General features: G+C 53.3%; 1 protein-coding gene across 1 annotated transcript; it reads right to left on the bottom strand.

Annotated features, from left to right (window-relative positions):
• On the bottom strand, positions 1-2624 carry NKX1-2 (NK1 homeobox 2). Its single transcript, XM_042959980.1, has 2 exons — positions 2411-2624; positions 1-746 (listed from the first exon to the last, which is right to left on the bottom strand). Exons 1-2 carry the CDS (start codon positions 2622-2624, stop codon positions 1-3), a joined length of 960 nt encoding a protein of 319 aa, XP_042815914.1.
• Between the last annotated feature and the right edge of the window lie 11437 nt (positions 2625-14061).

Genomic DNA, 14061 nt, shown 5'->3' on the forward strand with positions numbered 1-14061 from the left:
TCATAGGTGCGGGGTGTAGAAAGGGGTCAGGTAGGAGGGTCCGAGGAAGGACGCAAAGGGGCCCCCGACGGCGGCGGCGGCGGCGGCGGCGGCCGTCGGCGGGAAGGAGGTGGCGGCTGGGAAGAGGACGTTGGCCGCCGAGTAGGAGGGGAAAGTCTGGAAGGGCAGCGCGCCCGGCCCGGGGGCGCCGGGGCTGCCTCCCGAGCCGCCGCCGCCCGCCGCGGCTGCCGTTCCGGGCGCCCCGGGCTGGGGCGCGCCGCTCCCCGCCTGCGCCGCACCGTCGGCGCCCGGGTTCTGCTTCTTCCACTTGGTCCTGCGGTTCTGGAACCAGATTTTGACCTGCGTCTCAGTGAGGCTGAGCGACAGCGCGAGGTTCAGGCGCTCGCACACGGACAGGTAGCGCGTGGCCCGGAACTTGTTCTCCAAAGCCACCAGCTGCTCGTAGGTGAAGGCGGTGCGCGCGCGCCTGGGCTTGGCGCAGCGGGGCTCCGTGCGCCGGCGCCGCGGCCGCGGGGAGTCGGGCGAGCCCGGGGAGCCCGCCAGCCCGCCGGGGGCCCGCTCCCCCGCCGCCAACGCCGCCGCCCGGGACTCGGGGGAACGCGCCGGGTCCGCCTCCAGGCGCGCGGCCCGCTCCCTCCGCCGCCGCCGCCCCGCGTCCTCGGCCTCCTCCTCCTCCTCCTCCTCGGCCTCCTCGGCCTCCGAGCCCTCCAAGGGGGACGCCGCGCCCGCGCCGCGGTCCGCAGCATCTAGTGGAAAAGGGGCGGGTGACCAGAAGCCCCGCACGACCCAGCCCCTCCGGGTCCCCAGACCTCCTCCTCCTGTTCTTTTTCGGAGCCCCCAGGTCGGCCCCTCTCCGGCATCGCGCTCCCCCCTCCCCCACCCCCGCGACCACACATCCTCGCAAGCCAGGATTTGGGGTTTAGGGGTGCGGGATCCTTTTGCCCTTTACTCAGCTGCCGCCTAGCTGACTTCCAAGAAGTGGGTTTTGAATGAATGAGTGACACCTTGCATTAAGAAAAAATAATGACCATATTGGACAATATTGGGAGGGTAGGATCACTGTACGTTGAGACATCGAAATGTCAAGTGCGTTTAGGGCTGTGTCTCTCTGGTCGCTAGAAGCCTATTTTGGTCTGGAACTCCTAGCAATTAAAAAAGAAGTTATTAAGCCCCCCCCCCCCCGCCTTAAAGTGAAATTCCCTCTTTCCCATCTTCTCTCTCCTGCCGTGTTAATAGAGTTTCAGATTTGTGCGGGGCCGGATCGATAGATGTCATCTATTAAAGGTAAGTTTTAATCGAACAATATTAGGATCAGACAGGGAAAGGGGGTTTGAAGTCGGTACCTGCAAGCTGCGGGCAGGAGATATGCAGGCGCCAGTAATAGAATATCGATCATGGAGGTGGGGGGAGGGGAGAGCGGCCCCTCCGAGGGGCGATCCGAACAATTACCAGGCAGACTGCCCTGGCCCAAGCGCAGCCGCCAGAGGCGCCCGGAGGCCCAGACAATCACTGCCAAACTTGGGGAGGAGAAGCGGGGGGCTGTGCCACATCCAGCGTCTCTCGGACCTGCGCCCGGACTCAGCGTCTCTCCAGGGAGCCTCGTGCCCACGCTTCAACCCAGCACGGATCCTGCTGTCTTTTGTCCTACCTTCCGGACACAAACTCTCCCAGGCTTCTCATCAAGTGTCCACCAGAGTTAGGTCAAAATGTTTCGAGGAGAGAGGACCACGGCGGCCTCCCCTCGCCCTACTCCATCCCTGCTCCCACCCCAGTCCATGGTTGGGTCTGGGGAGAGAGAGCGCTTGGGGCAGCGGCATCTCTGCAGGTGTCTCTATGGTGGGAAGGGTGGTTCGAAGTGGGCACGCGGTGCTTAAACCTGACCTCGCACTCACGAAGACCCCTCCACATGATTTCACCTCTGTTTCCTCAATCATAAAATGGAGGCAGTATTCATGATGTTCTCTGCCTCGTGGGTTCTGAAGTTTTCCCTGACTTTTATCCCCGTCTCTAGGCTAGGCCCTGGCACGTAGCGGGCGCATTAAATGCCCCATAAATGAGTGAGCCTGGAGACTAAGGTGGACGCCCGCTGTTTAGTTTCCACTGCCGAGCAAAAAAATAGAACTGTGGCGCTTAGTGACTTGGCCGGTGAGTAGGGACCAGCTTTGGTAGGCAAATCCCTGACCCAGGATGCTGGGGGCCTCTTTTCTGCCTCAGTTCAGTTCCGACACAGAGGCAAGGCAACACTTTGTACCTCGTCCCGGGTGGCCTTCTCCCTTTGGCGAACGCTCCGCTAAGGGCCGCTCACTCTGTCCCCGGTTGCCCTCCCCCTCTCCCCCCGCGCGCCTCCAACTCCCCGTGGCATCACCTGGGCTGAGGCTTCCCGGAACTGGGGACCGCTTCGCATCCTTACCAGGGGTCTCCCGCTGCCGAGCTGAGTCCCCCGGGCTGGCGTCCTTCCCCGCTTCGGCCTCTGCCAAACTTTTCTTGGCTTCCCGGGGAGCAGGACGCACGGCCGGGAGCGCAGCGCGGGTGAATTTCTGCGGGTCCAGGATGTCCAGGACAGAGAAGGAAATCTTGTGGTGGGCGGGAGCCGCCTTGGCCCCGCCGTCCTGCCATGCCAGCATGCCCGCCGCCCGCGGGCCCGAGGCCGGCGGCGCGGGGTCCGGGATGGCCGCGCTGGGGCTTGCCTTCGGCTGTGGCGGGGCCGCCGCTCTCCGGCCAGTAGGAGGGTCGCGGCGGCCAAGTGAAGCCGGGGAGGGGGGCGCGGGGGCGGGGCTGGGCGAGAGCCGCGGGGGCGCAGCGCCGGGATTGGCACTTGCTCGGCCCGGGCCCCCACCACGTGCAGGGCGCGCTCGCCGCAGCCCCACGACCGCCCCGCGCCGCGCGGGGGCCGCTCGCCTCGGCACGGGGGCGCCTGCGTGAGCCCGGCGCGCGCGCCCGCCCCTACACCGCCGCCGGCTCCGCGCGCCTCCGCCCGACCCACGGGGACTGCTGGCGTGCGCGAGCGACGGATCGCGCGACGATTCCCTCCTGGGGGACACCCCCGCCCCCCCCCCCCACACACTGACTTGCGCTTGCGTTTGTGACTTTTCCCCCGTGACTTTGAATTGGGGATGTAATTGAGGCCAGCACTGATTACTCGAAGGCAACGCTCAGCACATCTGCCGCGCCTGTGGATCACAGGGGTGACCTCAGACCTGGTCACCTCGGACTGAAAGGCTCTAACGTTCTCACGGTTTACGGTTCACAATGCCCCCGGGCTTGCGCGATCTCGTCTGATTCTCTGAGCATCCCTGTGAGGTGGGAGTGGCCCGGCAAAACTATCATCCCCGTTTAAAGATGAGGACACTGAGGTTCAAAGATGAGGAGTTGCCCAGGGTTACTGTTGACTGGTGACAGCGTCCGGATTCGAACCTAGGTCTTCTTTTCCCGGATCTGTATCCTTTCCAGTGTATCCTGCCATCTCAGAAATGGAGGGAGAAAGTTCTTCCCTTCTGCCCCCAGCCGGAGCCTAGCCCAGCAGGGTCAGGAGAGCTGGAGGAGTTTTGGGGAGAGGTCCAACCGCCCCCCGCCAGGGTGCCCCGCCGCTGTGGAAACCGTGTCAGGTTGCGGGTTCAAAGCCAGGGGAGGGAGATGCCCTGGTGAGGCCCGGTGAGCCAGGCGAGGGTGGCTGCCCCCGGCTCGCTGAGACGCCAAGCATAACCCTGATGCCCTTGAGCCCTTCTTCGCAGTTACAGATTCAATCATTTGCAACAGAAATTGGGTCTCTGGGACCCAGGTTGCATCTCTGACCCCCATCTCCTTCTAGCCCCAGGAGGAAAAAGGTTAAAAGATGCTTGTCTGGTTTGAATTTGAAGTCAGAGAACAGAGATAATTGAAAGGGCTCCCATCTGCCCCACCAGGTCCCATGGAATGATGCACATCAGTCCTTGGGGGAAACTTCCCCCAGCCGGGTCCATCTTAACATTCCTTTTAACTCTCATCGCTTGGGGAGCGGTCTATGAGCTGTAAGTATTTATCCCAGCGGCAAATTCTGAGGTTTCTCCCACCCCTCTTCCCAGAACCACTTCAAACTCTGCTGTTCCTTTCTTCCCTGCCCCATGGGGCTCCCAAACAATGACTTGGCAATTAATATGGTCCGAGAAGGTAGCAGTAGGAAGAGGTGGGGAAACTGGCCCATTAAAGTGCGGGCGTGGGTGGGGCGCTGTTAATCCCATCTGTTGTTGAAGCGAAGACCCTATCTGCCGGTTTCTTGTAGCTTTTCTCATTCAAACCTGTGGCCCCTCCCAGAGGCGGCCCCTGTATTCCCTGCCGACTTTAAAGCCCTGCCGAAATTCAAACCAGCTCTCGTTCTAAAGCCATGATGGATTGTGCTTTTACAGGGAAGCAGGAAAGGAAGTGCCCTGCCCGAGCCCCCTGGCCCACCTCCCACCAGAGGGAATGCACGCCCTCTGAACACCAAAGAGAAGGTGGCCCTGGAACTAAACAGTGGCACCCAGGACCCTGGATTGCACATCACAGAACCTTCCTCAACACATACCCATTAGGGTGTTTTGCTTTCTGCTTTGACAGCTCTTTCTCACCCAGATCACACGCTTTTTTCTTTTTTAATTTCCTTTTCTTTCTCCCTCCCTCCCTATATTGATCCCAGCCCCCTTTTACTTTCTCCCACCCACATTCATATTTTTTCATATCTAGGTTCTTCAGGGTAGAAAGAGATCTGCTTAAGGTAGCTAGCTCCAGAATGGGCATCTGTGGCATCCCATAGTCCTTCTTCTGTTCTCCTGTTGGCAACCTTGAAGCCATTTTCACGGGAAGATGGGCTGGCATTCCAGAGGCACCTCGTACCCAAACCAGAGGGACAGGGATGGCTGCAGACAGCTAAGAGCCATCCCAGCCTGGGTCATTTCCATTTTCGCTTTATAAATTGCCTCAAAAGAATTTTGTTTCAATGATACGAATCCCCTTTCCTTTGAGGTCCGCAGGTGTCACATATAGAAAAGGAGCAAAAAAGGGAGAAGCAACAAATTGGAGACAAAGTCAAGGACACATAAAGGCCACGTTCTTTAAGACTCAATCTTTAATAACTTCTTTTAGTTATTATCAATTTTTCCTGGCCCTTTATTATTATTTTTTTCATCTCTCTTTTTTTTTTTAATTTTTTTTTTAACGTTTTATTTATTTTTGAGACAGAGAGAGACAGAGCATGAACAGGGGAGGGTCAGAGAGAGGGAGACACAGAATCTGAAACAGGCTCCAGGCTCTGAGCTGTCAGCACAGAGCCCAACTTGGGGCTCGAACTCACGGACCGCGAGATCATGACCTGAGCTGAAGTCGGACACCTAACCAACTGAGCCACCCAGGCGCCCCATCATCTCTCTTTCTAATACGTGTGTTCAGTGCAGCTCAGGTTATGTGCTTGGCTTCTGGAAATAGATGATGCAAAAGAAACACTGTAGCGTGTACCAGCAGCATTGAAGGAATAGAAAATGCTCCCTTTTACCCATTTTAGAGAGAACCACCCCACCCAACAGACAGGCAAAATTCTGCAATTTGGTGAGGGGCGGGGGAGGCCTTAGGGAATTGTCTTTCTGGCCACCGGCTTTGTGAATGACCAGGAGGCAGTGAGACCTCCGATTGGTACAATCTGGCCTTGTGTTCACTCGCTAATGTCCTCACCCATGTATTTATACCCGAGGTGTTCCTGTATAATAAATATATCCATATCCAGCAAGCCACCTTCCCTTTGTGCATGGAGTTGATTTGTTTTTTCAACGTGGGCATTAAAATTCTGCCTGAGTGCTGTCTTTAAATTGCTTTGATGCTAGGTGGGTTCCCACCCTGACCTGTCCTGATGGCAACTGATGGCTGTAACAAGCTGGGGATCAATATTCATAGCGGGTGTCCTGGGCTGATAACACTGTCCAAGACAATGTTCACTATCAGTGCAGACAGCTGAGATATTGCGCCATTAGGGATGTTGTGTTAAATAACCTGATCCATTTCTGGGGCTATTTAATGAATTTCACAGTTTAGATAGTATCTTTAAGGAGAAGGCAAAGGCTATTCCGGAGGCACTGATGCAAATCAATGGTGCCAAGCTTCCCAAGCTATTCCACAAACAAAGTGGCCTATAATTCCAGCACAGCCTTGAAGAGCTGTTGCCTGAGACATGAACAGTGTTAACACGGAAAGAATTTGCTATTTATGCAGAGGGAGAGCAATATTATGAGCCGTGTCAAAGCACCTTAGATAACATCTTATGTTCCTGCAATAAAATAAACAAATTCTCTAGGTAAAACCCTGCAGTTCTGGGCCAGCCCCCTGGGCAGGACATATATGCCAAAGAGACAGCTTCATAAGACACGGCTTGGTGACAAAGGGAGAGAAGTCAACTGCAGGGATAGCCTTGTGGGCAACCCCATTACTCATGACCTCAGCCAGTTTTCCCCAAGATGTATTTCAATTCAGAAACGGTCTGCAAAATGGGGGGGGGGGGGGGATGGAAGGCACTGGATTTTAAAAGGAAACTACTGATAACAGCAGAATCAGTTGTTAATGTTTACTTGACTCTGTACCCCTTGTTGCTGGAGAGTTCATTTACAATTAAAGGCTAGCATTTACAGTTTCCCACCAGGGCTTTGAACTCTGACTGCCAAGCAGAGCAAGGTCTTTTAAAAACCCACCTTGGAGGTTTTCACTTGTGAAAGCTCAAACAGTAGCCTTCCCACCGTCCCCCATTGCAACCAAAACAAAAATGTGTACTTAGCATAGTTTGCTCCAGGAAATCAGTATTTCTTCTTGGAAATCAACAGGTTACAAAAAAAAATCAACTTCTTTATCTCAGCAATGTTGAGGAAGCATCAAAGAAGGGGATAAAGCAGGGGTTACATTGATAAGTAGAATCCATGTTAATTTTTTTCCGATAATGACGATATTAATAATAGCTGCTCTTTTGGGGAACTTGCTCTGAACCAGGCACTCGGCCAAGCTCTTTGCTTATTCGGGGTTTTTTCATTTCATCCTCCCCACAACCCCACGAAGCAGGCACTGTTATTATCCCCGATTTGCCCATGACCCCAGAGCGAGGAAGTGGTGAAGCTAAGATCTGAACCTGGGCAGTGAGATTTCGGAACCTGCTTTGGTAAAATTCTGATTAAGGAAATCACATTGCTGCCCCAGGGTGAAATCTAATCTCAGACATTGATCGAATGGCTTTCCTTCAAAGTTACACACAGAGCTGGGATATGTGAGAAGCCCTGCCAGGAAATAACTAAGCCCAACACTACCTAGGAGGAGACTGTGGCGCAGGTTTGGGGATCCAGCTTTGGCTCTTACATTCAGTGTTTTTTACTACTGTTTTACAATATTCCCGGGAGGAGCCCGAGACACGGGGATTGCCAGGCAAACCAAATTGCTCTGGGCATCTGGAAAAATAGAGACATGTAATTGGAAGAAGGAGAATGGGGGAGAAATGCCAAGTGACAAGCTGAGGACATATGGGGTGAGAAGTGATGAGGGAGGGACAGGGCCAGAAGGAAGAGGGACGCGAACGAATGCAGTCTGGGCTGTTGCTCACCGTGAGCATCGAATGCCGTGTTAATGCCCTTCCGAAGGGAGACACCGCATGCAGAATAAAGACAGGAGCCAAGGTGGCACTTTGCAAATATATGAAGCATCTGCTTCCCTGTTGAATGGAGATGAGTATGATCGTCATTCTTAGGCGAGTGTCCTGCAAGGTAAGCGTCAAAGCCCTCTGTTCCCCACATCTGTGCCTAAATTTCATGCTTCCTTCTTCTTCTCCTCCTCCTCCTCCTCCTTCTTCTTCAATGTTTATTTGTTTTTGAGAGAGAGAGAGAGAGAGAGAGAGCACGAGCAGGGGAGGGGCAGAGGGAGAGGGAGACACAGAATCTGAAGCAGGCTCTAGGCTCTGAGCTGTCAGCACAGAGCCCGATGCAGGGCTCAAACGTTCCCAAGAACCGTGACATCATGACCTGAGCCAAAGTTGGACGCTTAACTGACTGAGCCACCCAGCACGCCCCTAAATTTCATGCTCTTAACTTCTAGTCCCTGGTCCCCCTGCCCCTAGCTTTGCCTTCTCCCCAAGCTCTTCACCTCACGTGGGTGTGCAGACTGCAGCCCTGAGAGCACCTGGCCATGGCCGTGGCCTAAACCAGTAAACCCAGCTGGAGTGCCAGTGTTCCCCGACTGGGGGCTGCTGTGACTCCACCGGGTGGAATGCTGATCAGCGCTGCCTGATCTCCATGCTGCCCCAAAGTAGCTGGGAAGCTGGATTCGTATGTGACAAGTCCAAAGTTTTCAATGCTGGCAAGCAATTCAAAATGTTGAAAAACAAACCATCAGAAGCACATCTGTGAGTCGCAAGTCGGCTACCTCAGCTGGGCTCACGCCGAGGGACCTCACCTGATTCACCAGGGCTCGTGGCATTTCCGTGGCTACCGTGGTCCGCGGGGTGAAGACCAAATGCCTTAGCACCGAGCAGGGGGTGGGGGTTCTTCACAATCCAACCCCACTCACTGCCTGGTCCCCGCACGGTGGTGTTCCATGTGAGATGTGTGTGGGTCTCCTGCCCACACGTGCTGCCTTCTCGGAGACTCTGCCGAGCCTCTGGATCCCGGCGACTGGTCAGTGGGCCAGGGGAGCAGAGGGGACACCCAGCCTTTGGGATGGCCCATTCCTGGGCTGCCTAAAGCAGTCAGCTCAACCAGGTGACCTGGCTGAGTCAGACCCCAGGAGCCCGATCCCAGAGTCTGATCAAGACCCAATGGCACGTTTCCTGCCAGTGGTGGGAGCTTGAGCTCAGTGGGCAAGAAATATGGAGACAGGGTGGCCATCGTGGGGCCACATGAGCACGGACGGTATGAGGCAGTAGACACTCGGCCTGAGCTGGGAGAGCAGAACAGAACACATGTGCGGAGCGAAGCAGGGAATCTGCAAGAGACACTGGCAGATGGGCGAGCACCAGCCCCTGCCTGAGTTCCACGCCTCCAGAGGCCGGCTGTGCAGGGGCTTCTGGGTCCCCATGAGCCTCTGTGTATCCTTATAAACCTTCCTCTTCACTTTGATGAGAGCCACCCTTGTTAGTCAGGTTTCTCTAGGGAACCAGCATCGATAGGCTATATGGATAGAGAGAGAGAGAGACAGAGAGAGAGAGAGGTGGAGATTTTTAAAAGGGATTGGTTCATGCAGTTACAAAGGCTGGCAAGACCCGAGATCTACAGGATGAGCCGGCAAGCCGGAGGCCCAGGAGAACTGCTGGCACAGTCGTGGGGGGCAGGGGGGTGGTGGTCAGCCTTCTTGCTCTATTTAGGCCTTCAACTTATTGAATGAGGCCCACTCATATCGGGGCAGGCAATCTGCTTCACTCAGTCTGCCAATTGCGATGTTTATATCATCTAAAAATGGTCTCGCAGACACAGCAAGAGTAACGTTTGACCAAATGGCTGGGCGTCCCAGGGCCCAGTCAAGGTGCTATACAAAATTACCATCGCACACCCTGAGAGGGCCTCCAGTCCTGGCAACGAGACAAGGCCCCAGGTAGGACTCGCTCTCACACCTGTGTGTGTCGCTCCAGCAATGTTCTCTCCGTCCCACATCTGCCTGCGAACCTGCTTTCAGCTTCAAGTCTCCTCTGTCCAAGTGCTCTTTTCTCTGTGAGTCCTGCCCTGCCCAACCGGGGTTCCCCGGGGCGCTCCTTCCCACACGGTGCCCAGCCCTCCCTACGGCCTTGGGAGGCATCTTGCTTTTGCCTGATCAGCATCCTCACCCCTTTTCTGGTATCAGTAGTTTGACTTTGCTCAGATCACCCCCGCCTCACCCCCCCTTCAGATGTGGGACTGCCAAGCAAGGGCCCCGGCGAGCCAGGGGGTGGGAGTGGGCTCCTGCGGGACCCTCCAGGCTCTCTCCCCTGGGAATCTGAAGCAGCATGACACTGAGCGGGGGCTGCATGAGCCCAGCAGTGATGCCTGAACAAAGTCGTCTGCTGATTCCCACTCCCAGAGCTGATGGTTCTAGTACTTTCTGAGGGCTGGTTGCCCCGCATTTTCTTTGATCCTGTAAATTGTCTTACAGCCTTCCCAACGCTCACTTTGCCTCTCCCCCACTTTGGAAATCAATTCGCCAAGGTCCAGGACTGCTGATGGGCACAGCCCTTATCACACTGTATGGGGTACAGACTGATCCTCGGACTTTCCTAAAGTTAAGGCCCATGCATTTGTCTTTGCACCCATTGACATCCCGGCATTCAACAGGTTGAAGATTTCAAAGGAATACACGGTGGCCCCATAGCATAAACCCAAAGCTCTATAGTCCGATTAAAATGGATTGGAAATCCCACACCTTAAGAGGTGGTACAGGCTAAGATGAAAGTAAAAATAGGATCCAGAGGGGCACCTGGGTGGCTCAGTCCATTAAGCGTCTGACTTTGGCTCAGGTCATGATCTCACGGATCGTGAGTTCGAGCCCCCACGTCGGGCTCTGTGCTGACAGCTCGGAGCCTGGAGCCTGCTTCGGATTCTGCATCTCCCTCTCTCTCTGCCCCACCCCTGCTCACGCTCTGTCTCTCCTTCAAAAATAAATAAGCATTTAAAAAAATTAAGGAAAAAAAAGGATCCAGAAATGTTTAGATATGGATATGGGTCTATAATGGATTCTACTCCCTTAGGGAAAATCCCTTACCCTGCCCACAGCTTTGGAAAGAGTCTCTTTGACAAAAAGTGAGTGTACCGATGGGCTGATGCCAATCCTAATAATTCCGCACACTTATTTAAAACTGCCAACTCCCCACTCTTTGCACAAACAGGGAACTGGTGTCTCCATGGCAAGAAGAGGCCAACGAAGGACGGAAGTCCCAGGAAAGTATCATGCACTGTGTCCTCTCCCACACATCCTTGTCCAGGGTTGCTCGGAAGCATTAGAGCTGACAGCCTGAGCCTCACCTCACTGTCTGCTAGGTGACCTGCCAAGCAGTGACAGGAAGGAGGGAAGAAGCAAATGGTGAACGTAATTTACAACCTAGGTCATCAGTACCTCTACTAACAATGTGCACGTAGGTGGGCCACGTCTCGAACATCTTCCTCTACAAAGTGATCTCGTTTTAGGAAAAGAAAACAACAGCAACAAAACACCACCACAGCATCATAGAATTTCAGAGCTGCCATAAGCATGAGAGGTCATGCTAGAGCCTGGAATCTAGACTCCTGTTACTTGAAGTATGATCCGTGGACAGCATCAGCAGCCTACCTGAGAGCTTGTTAGAAATGCAGAATCCCAGGGCGCCTGGCGGGCTCAGTCGGTAGAGCATGCAACTCTTGATCTCGGGGTTGTAAATTCAAGCCCCACATTGGGTGGAGAGATTACTTAAGAATAAAATCTCAATTAAAAAAAAAAAAAAAAGAAATGAAGAATCTCAAGTTTTACCCCAGACCTACTAAATCAGAATATGCATTTTATGGTAAGTTCCCCTAGGGAATTCACATCTACCTTAAAACTTGAGAAACACTGGGATGCCTGGGTGGCTCTGTCAGTTACGTGTCTGACTCCTGATTTCAGCTCAGGTCACGATCTCACGGTTCGTGATATTGAGCTCCGTGTCAGGCTCTGCACTGGCAGCGCGGAGCCTGCTTCGGATTCTTGTTTTCCCTTCTCTCCCTGCCCCTCCCCTGGGCTCACCCTCTCTCTCAAAAATACGTAAATAAACATGTGGTTTAAAAAATTGAGAAACATTCATCTAGAGCCGGAGACCAGAAGCATCAGCATTGCTTGGGAGCCTCTAAGTCATGCGAATTCTCAGGCCCATCCCAGATCACCTGGAACCAAACTTACGTTGTTTTTTTTTTTAGTTAAAAAAAATTTTTTTAAGTTTATTTACTTATTTTGAGAGAGACAGAAAGAGAGCGCAAGCGGGGGAGAGCAGAGAGAAAGGGACAGAGGATCTGAAGCAGGCTCTGTGCTGCCAGCAGAGAGCCCACGAACCATGAGATCATGACCTGAGCTGAAGTCAGATGCTTAAGCGACTGAGCCACCCAGGCGTCCCCAAACTTGTGTTTTTAAATAAGCCCTCCAGGTGATTTTAATGCAACAGGCACCGTGAAAGCATGAGGGTAAAAGCCTCACCTTAAGGGTAGCAGAACACGAGATGGAAGTGGCCTATTTCCTGATGGTCCTGGAAGCGATTGCACCTGCCCAGGCCTGCCTTCCTCTCGACTTCCTGGTATCCGAGCAATAGTTCCTCTATTTGGTTGAGCAACTGTACTTGAGTTTCTATTACATGCAGCCAAATGCAAGCCTAATTTATATAATGCCCTTCACCCGTTATATTCAAAGAAAGGTCATGAGCTTTTGGACCGGGTCCAAGCCTATCAGTGGCCCACGATACCATGTTGTCACTGTGGGCCAACGTCATTCTTCAGATGAGGGACTAAGGCCCTGTATTCATTTCCTATTGGTGCCGTAGCCAATTGCTGTAAGGGCAGTGGCTTAGAATACTACAAATTTATTATCTTCTAGCTCTAAAGGCAAGGAGCCCTAAACTCAAGGTGTCAGCAGAGCTGAATTCCTTCTGGAGGCTCTAGAGGAGAATCCATTTCTTTCCTTTTTCCAGATTCTAGAAGCTGCCTGAATTTCTTGGCTCATGGCCCCTTCACATTCCAGGCCAGTAATGCAGCATTTTCAAATCTCTCTGTCTCTTAGCTCTGCTTCTGTTGTCATGTTTCCCTCTCCATTGTCCTGATTCTGACTCTCCTGTCTCCCTCTTTACCTTATAAAGACTCTTGTGATTCACTGAGCCTATTTGGGTCATCCAGGATAATCTCCCATTTCAAGATCCTTAGTTTAATTATGTCTTCGAAGTCACTTGTGCCACGTAAGATAATACATTCACAGGTTCTGGAGACTAGGATGTGGACACCTTCAAGGGGGCGTTATTTTGTCTACCATAATTTTAGGTATAGAACATAATTTCAGGGCACCTGGGCGGCTCACTCGGTTGAGCATCCCACTCTTGATTTGGGCTCAGATCATGATCCCAGTGTCGTGGGGTAGATCCTGCGTCAGGCTCCGTGCTGAGTGTGGAGTCTGTTTATGATTCTTTCTCTCGGGGTGCCTGGGTAGCTCAGTCGGCTAAGTGTCTGACTTCGGCTCAGGTTGTGATCTCATGGTTCTTGAGTTCGAGCCCCGCATCGGGCTCTGTGCTGACAGCTCGGAGCCTGGAGCCTGCTTCGGATTCTGTGTGTGTGTGTGTGTGTGTGTGTGTGTGTGTGTCTAAAAAAAAAAAAGATTCTCTCTCTCTCTCTCTCTCCCTCTGCCCCTCTCCCCTGCTCACACTCTCTCTCTAAAAGAAAAAAAGAAAAAGAAGAAGAAAGATATTTGCCCAAGGTCATATATGGCCAAAAGAAGAGAGAGAACCATGGGCAGGCTCCCCACACTGGCAGAATGCCCTTGTTTCTCCCCCTCCTTGGCTACAGCCCAGCCATTCTTCAAGGTCCATTTCAGGCCGTCCCTCTGTGGTAAACAAACCCATCCTCTTACCTGTGTTTACGTCACTCATTGGCACCTGGCACACAACTGGTCAGCAATCTCAGAGGTGTACATCTTGTTCTCTGCAGTCTTGACTCAAAGGCAAAGATCATATTTTAGGCCTTTTTGCATCCCTAGAGCCCACTGAGCCCAGAGAGTAGAAGTTCAATACATGTGTATAGAGCACGATGTGGATGGCAGATTACCCAGATTGACTCACTCAGCTCCCATATCACAGAATCTGGAAGGCTAAAAACCGCATTTCCTAGACTCCCTTGCAGGTCGGACCAGGTGCCACAAGGCTAGACACGGTGGAAACGAGGTAGTTGGTGGCCACAGGTGGAGAGAATCCTTCAAGGGCATGGTGGTGGACAGATTTGGTTCTTTGGGGCCTTTACTACCAGGTCTCTGGCATCTTAGGAGCCAAGTGATGGGGCACTAGGACCATGGAACAATGTAACTGGCCATTTCACAGAGCTGCATGGCTCTTGGCTGTAGAGTACTTGAACTTGGTTCTTTAGTTCC

This window comes from Panthera tigris, chromosome D2, assembly GCF_018350195.1.
Source record: "Panthera tigris isolate Pti1 chromosome D2, P.tigris_Pti1_mat1.1, whole genome shotgun sequence".
In the NCBI taxonomy this organism is placed as follows: Eukaryota; Metazoa; Chordata; class Mammalia; order Carnivora; family Felidae; genus Panthera; species Panthera tigris.

What these genes read in the sequence shown, in the direction of transcription:
- NKX1-2 (XM_042959980.1), bottom strand. Translation starts at nt 2,624, where the DNA reads ATGCTGGCATGGCAGGACGGCGGGGCCAAGGCGGCTCCCGCCCACCAC. An exon ending in TCGGCAGCGGGAGACCCCTG is followed by an intron (nt 747 to 2,410) that starts GTAAGGATGCGA and finishes CTTTTCCACTAG; the next exon opens with ATGCTGCGGACCGCGGCGCG.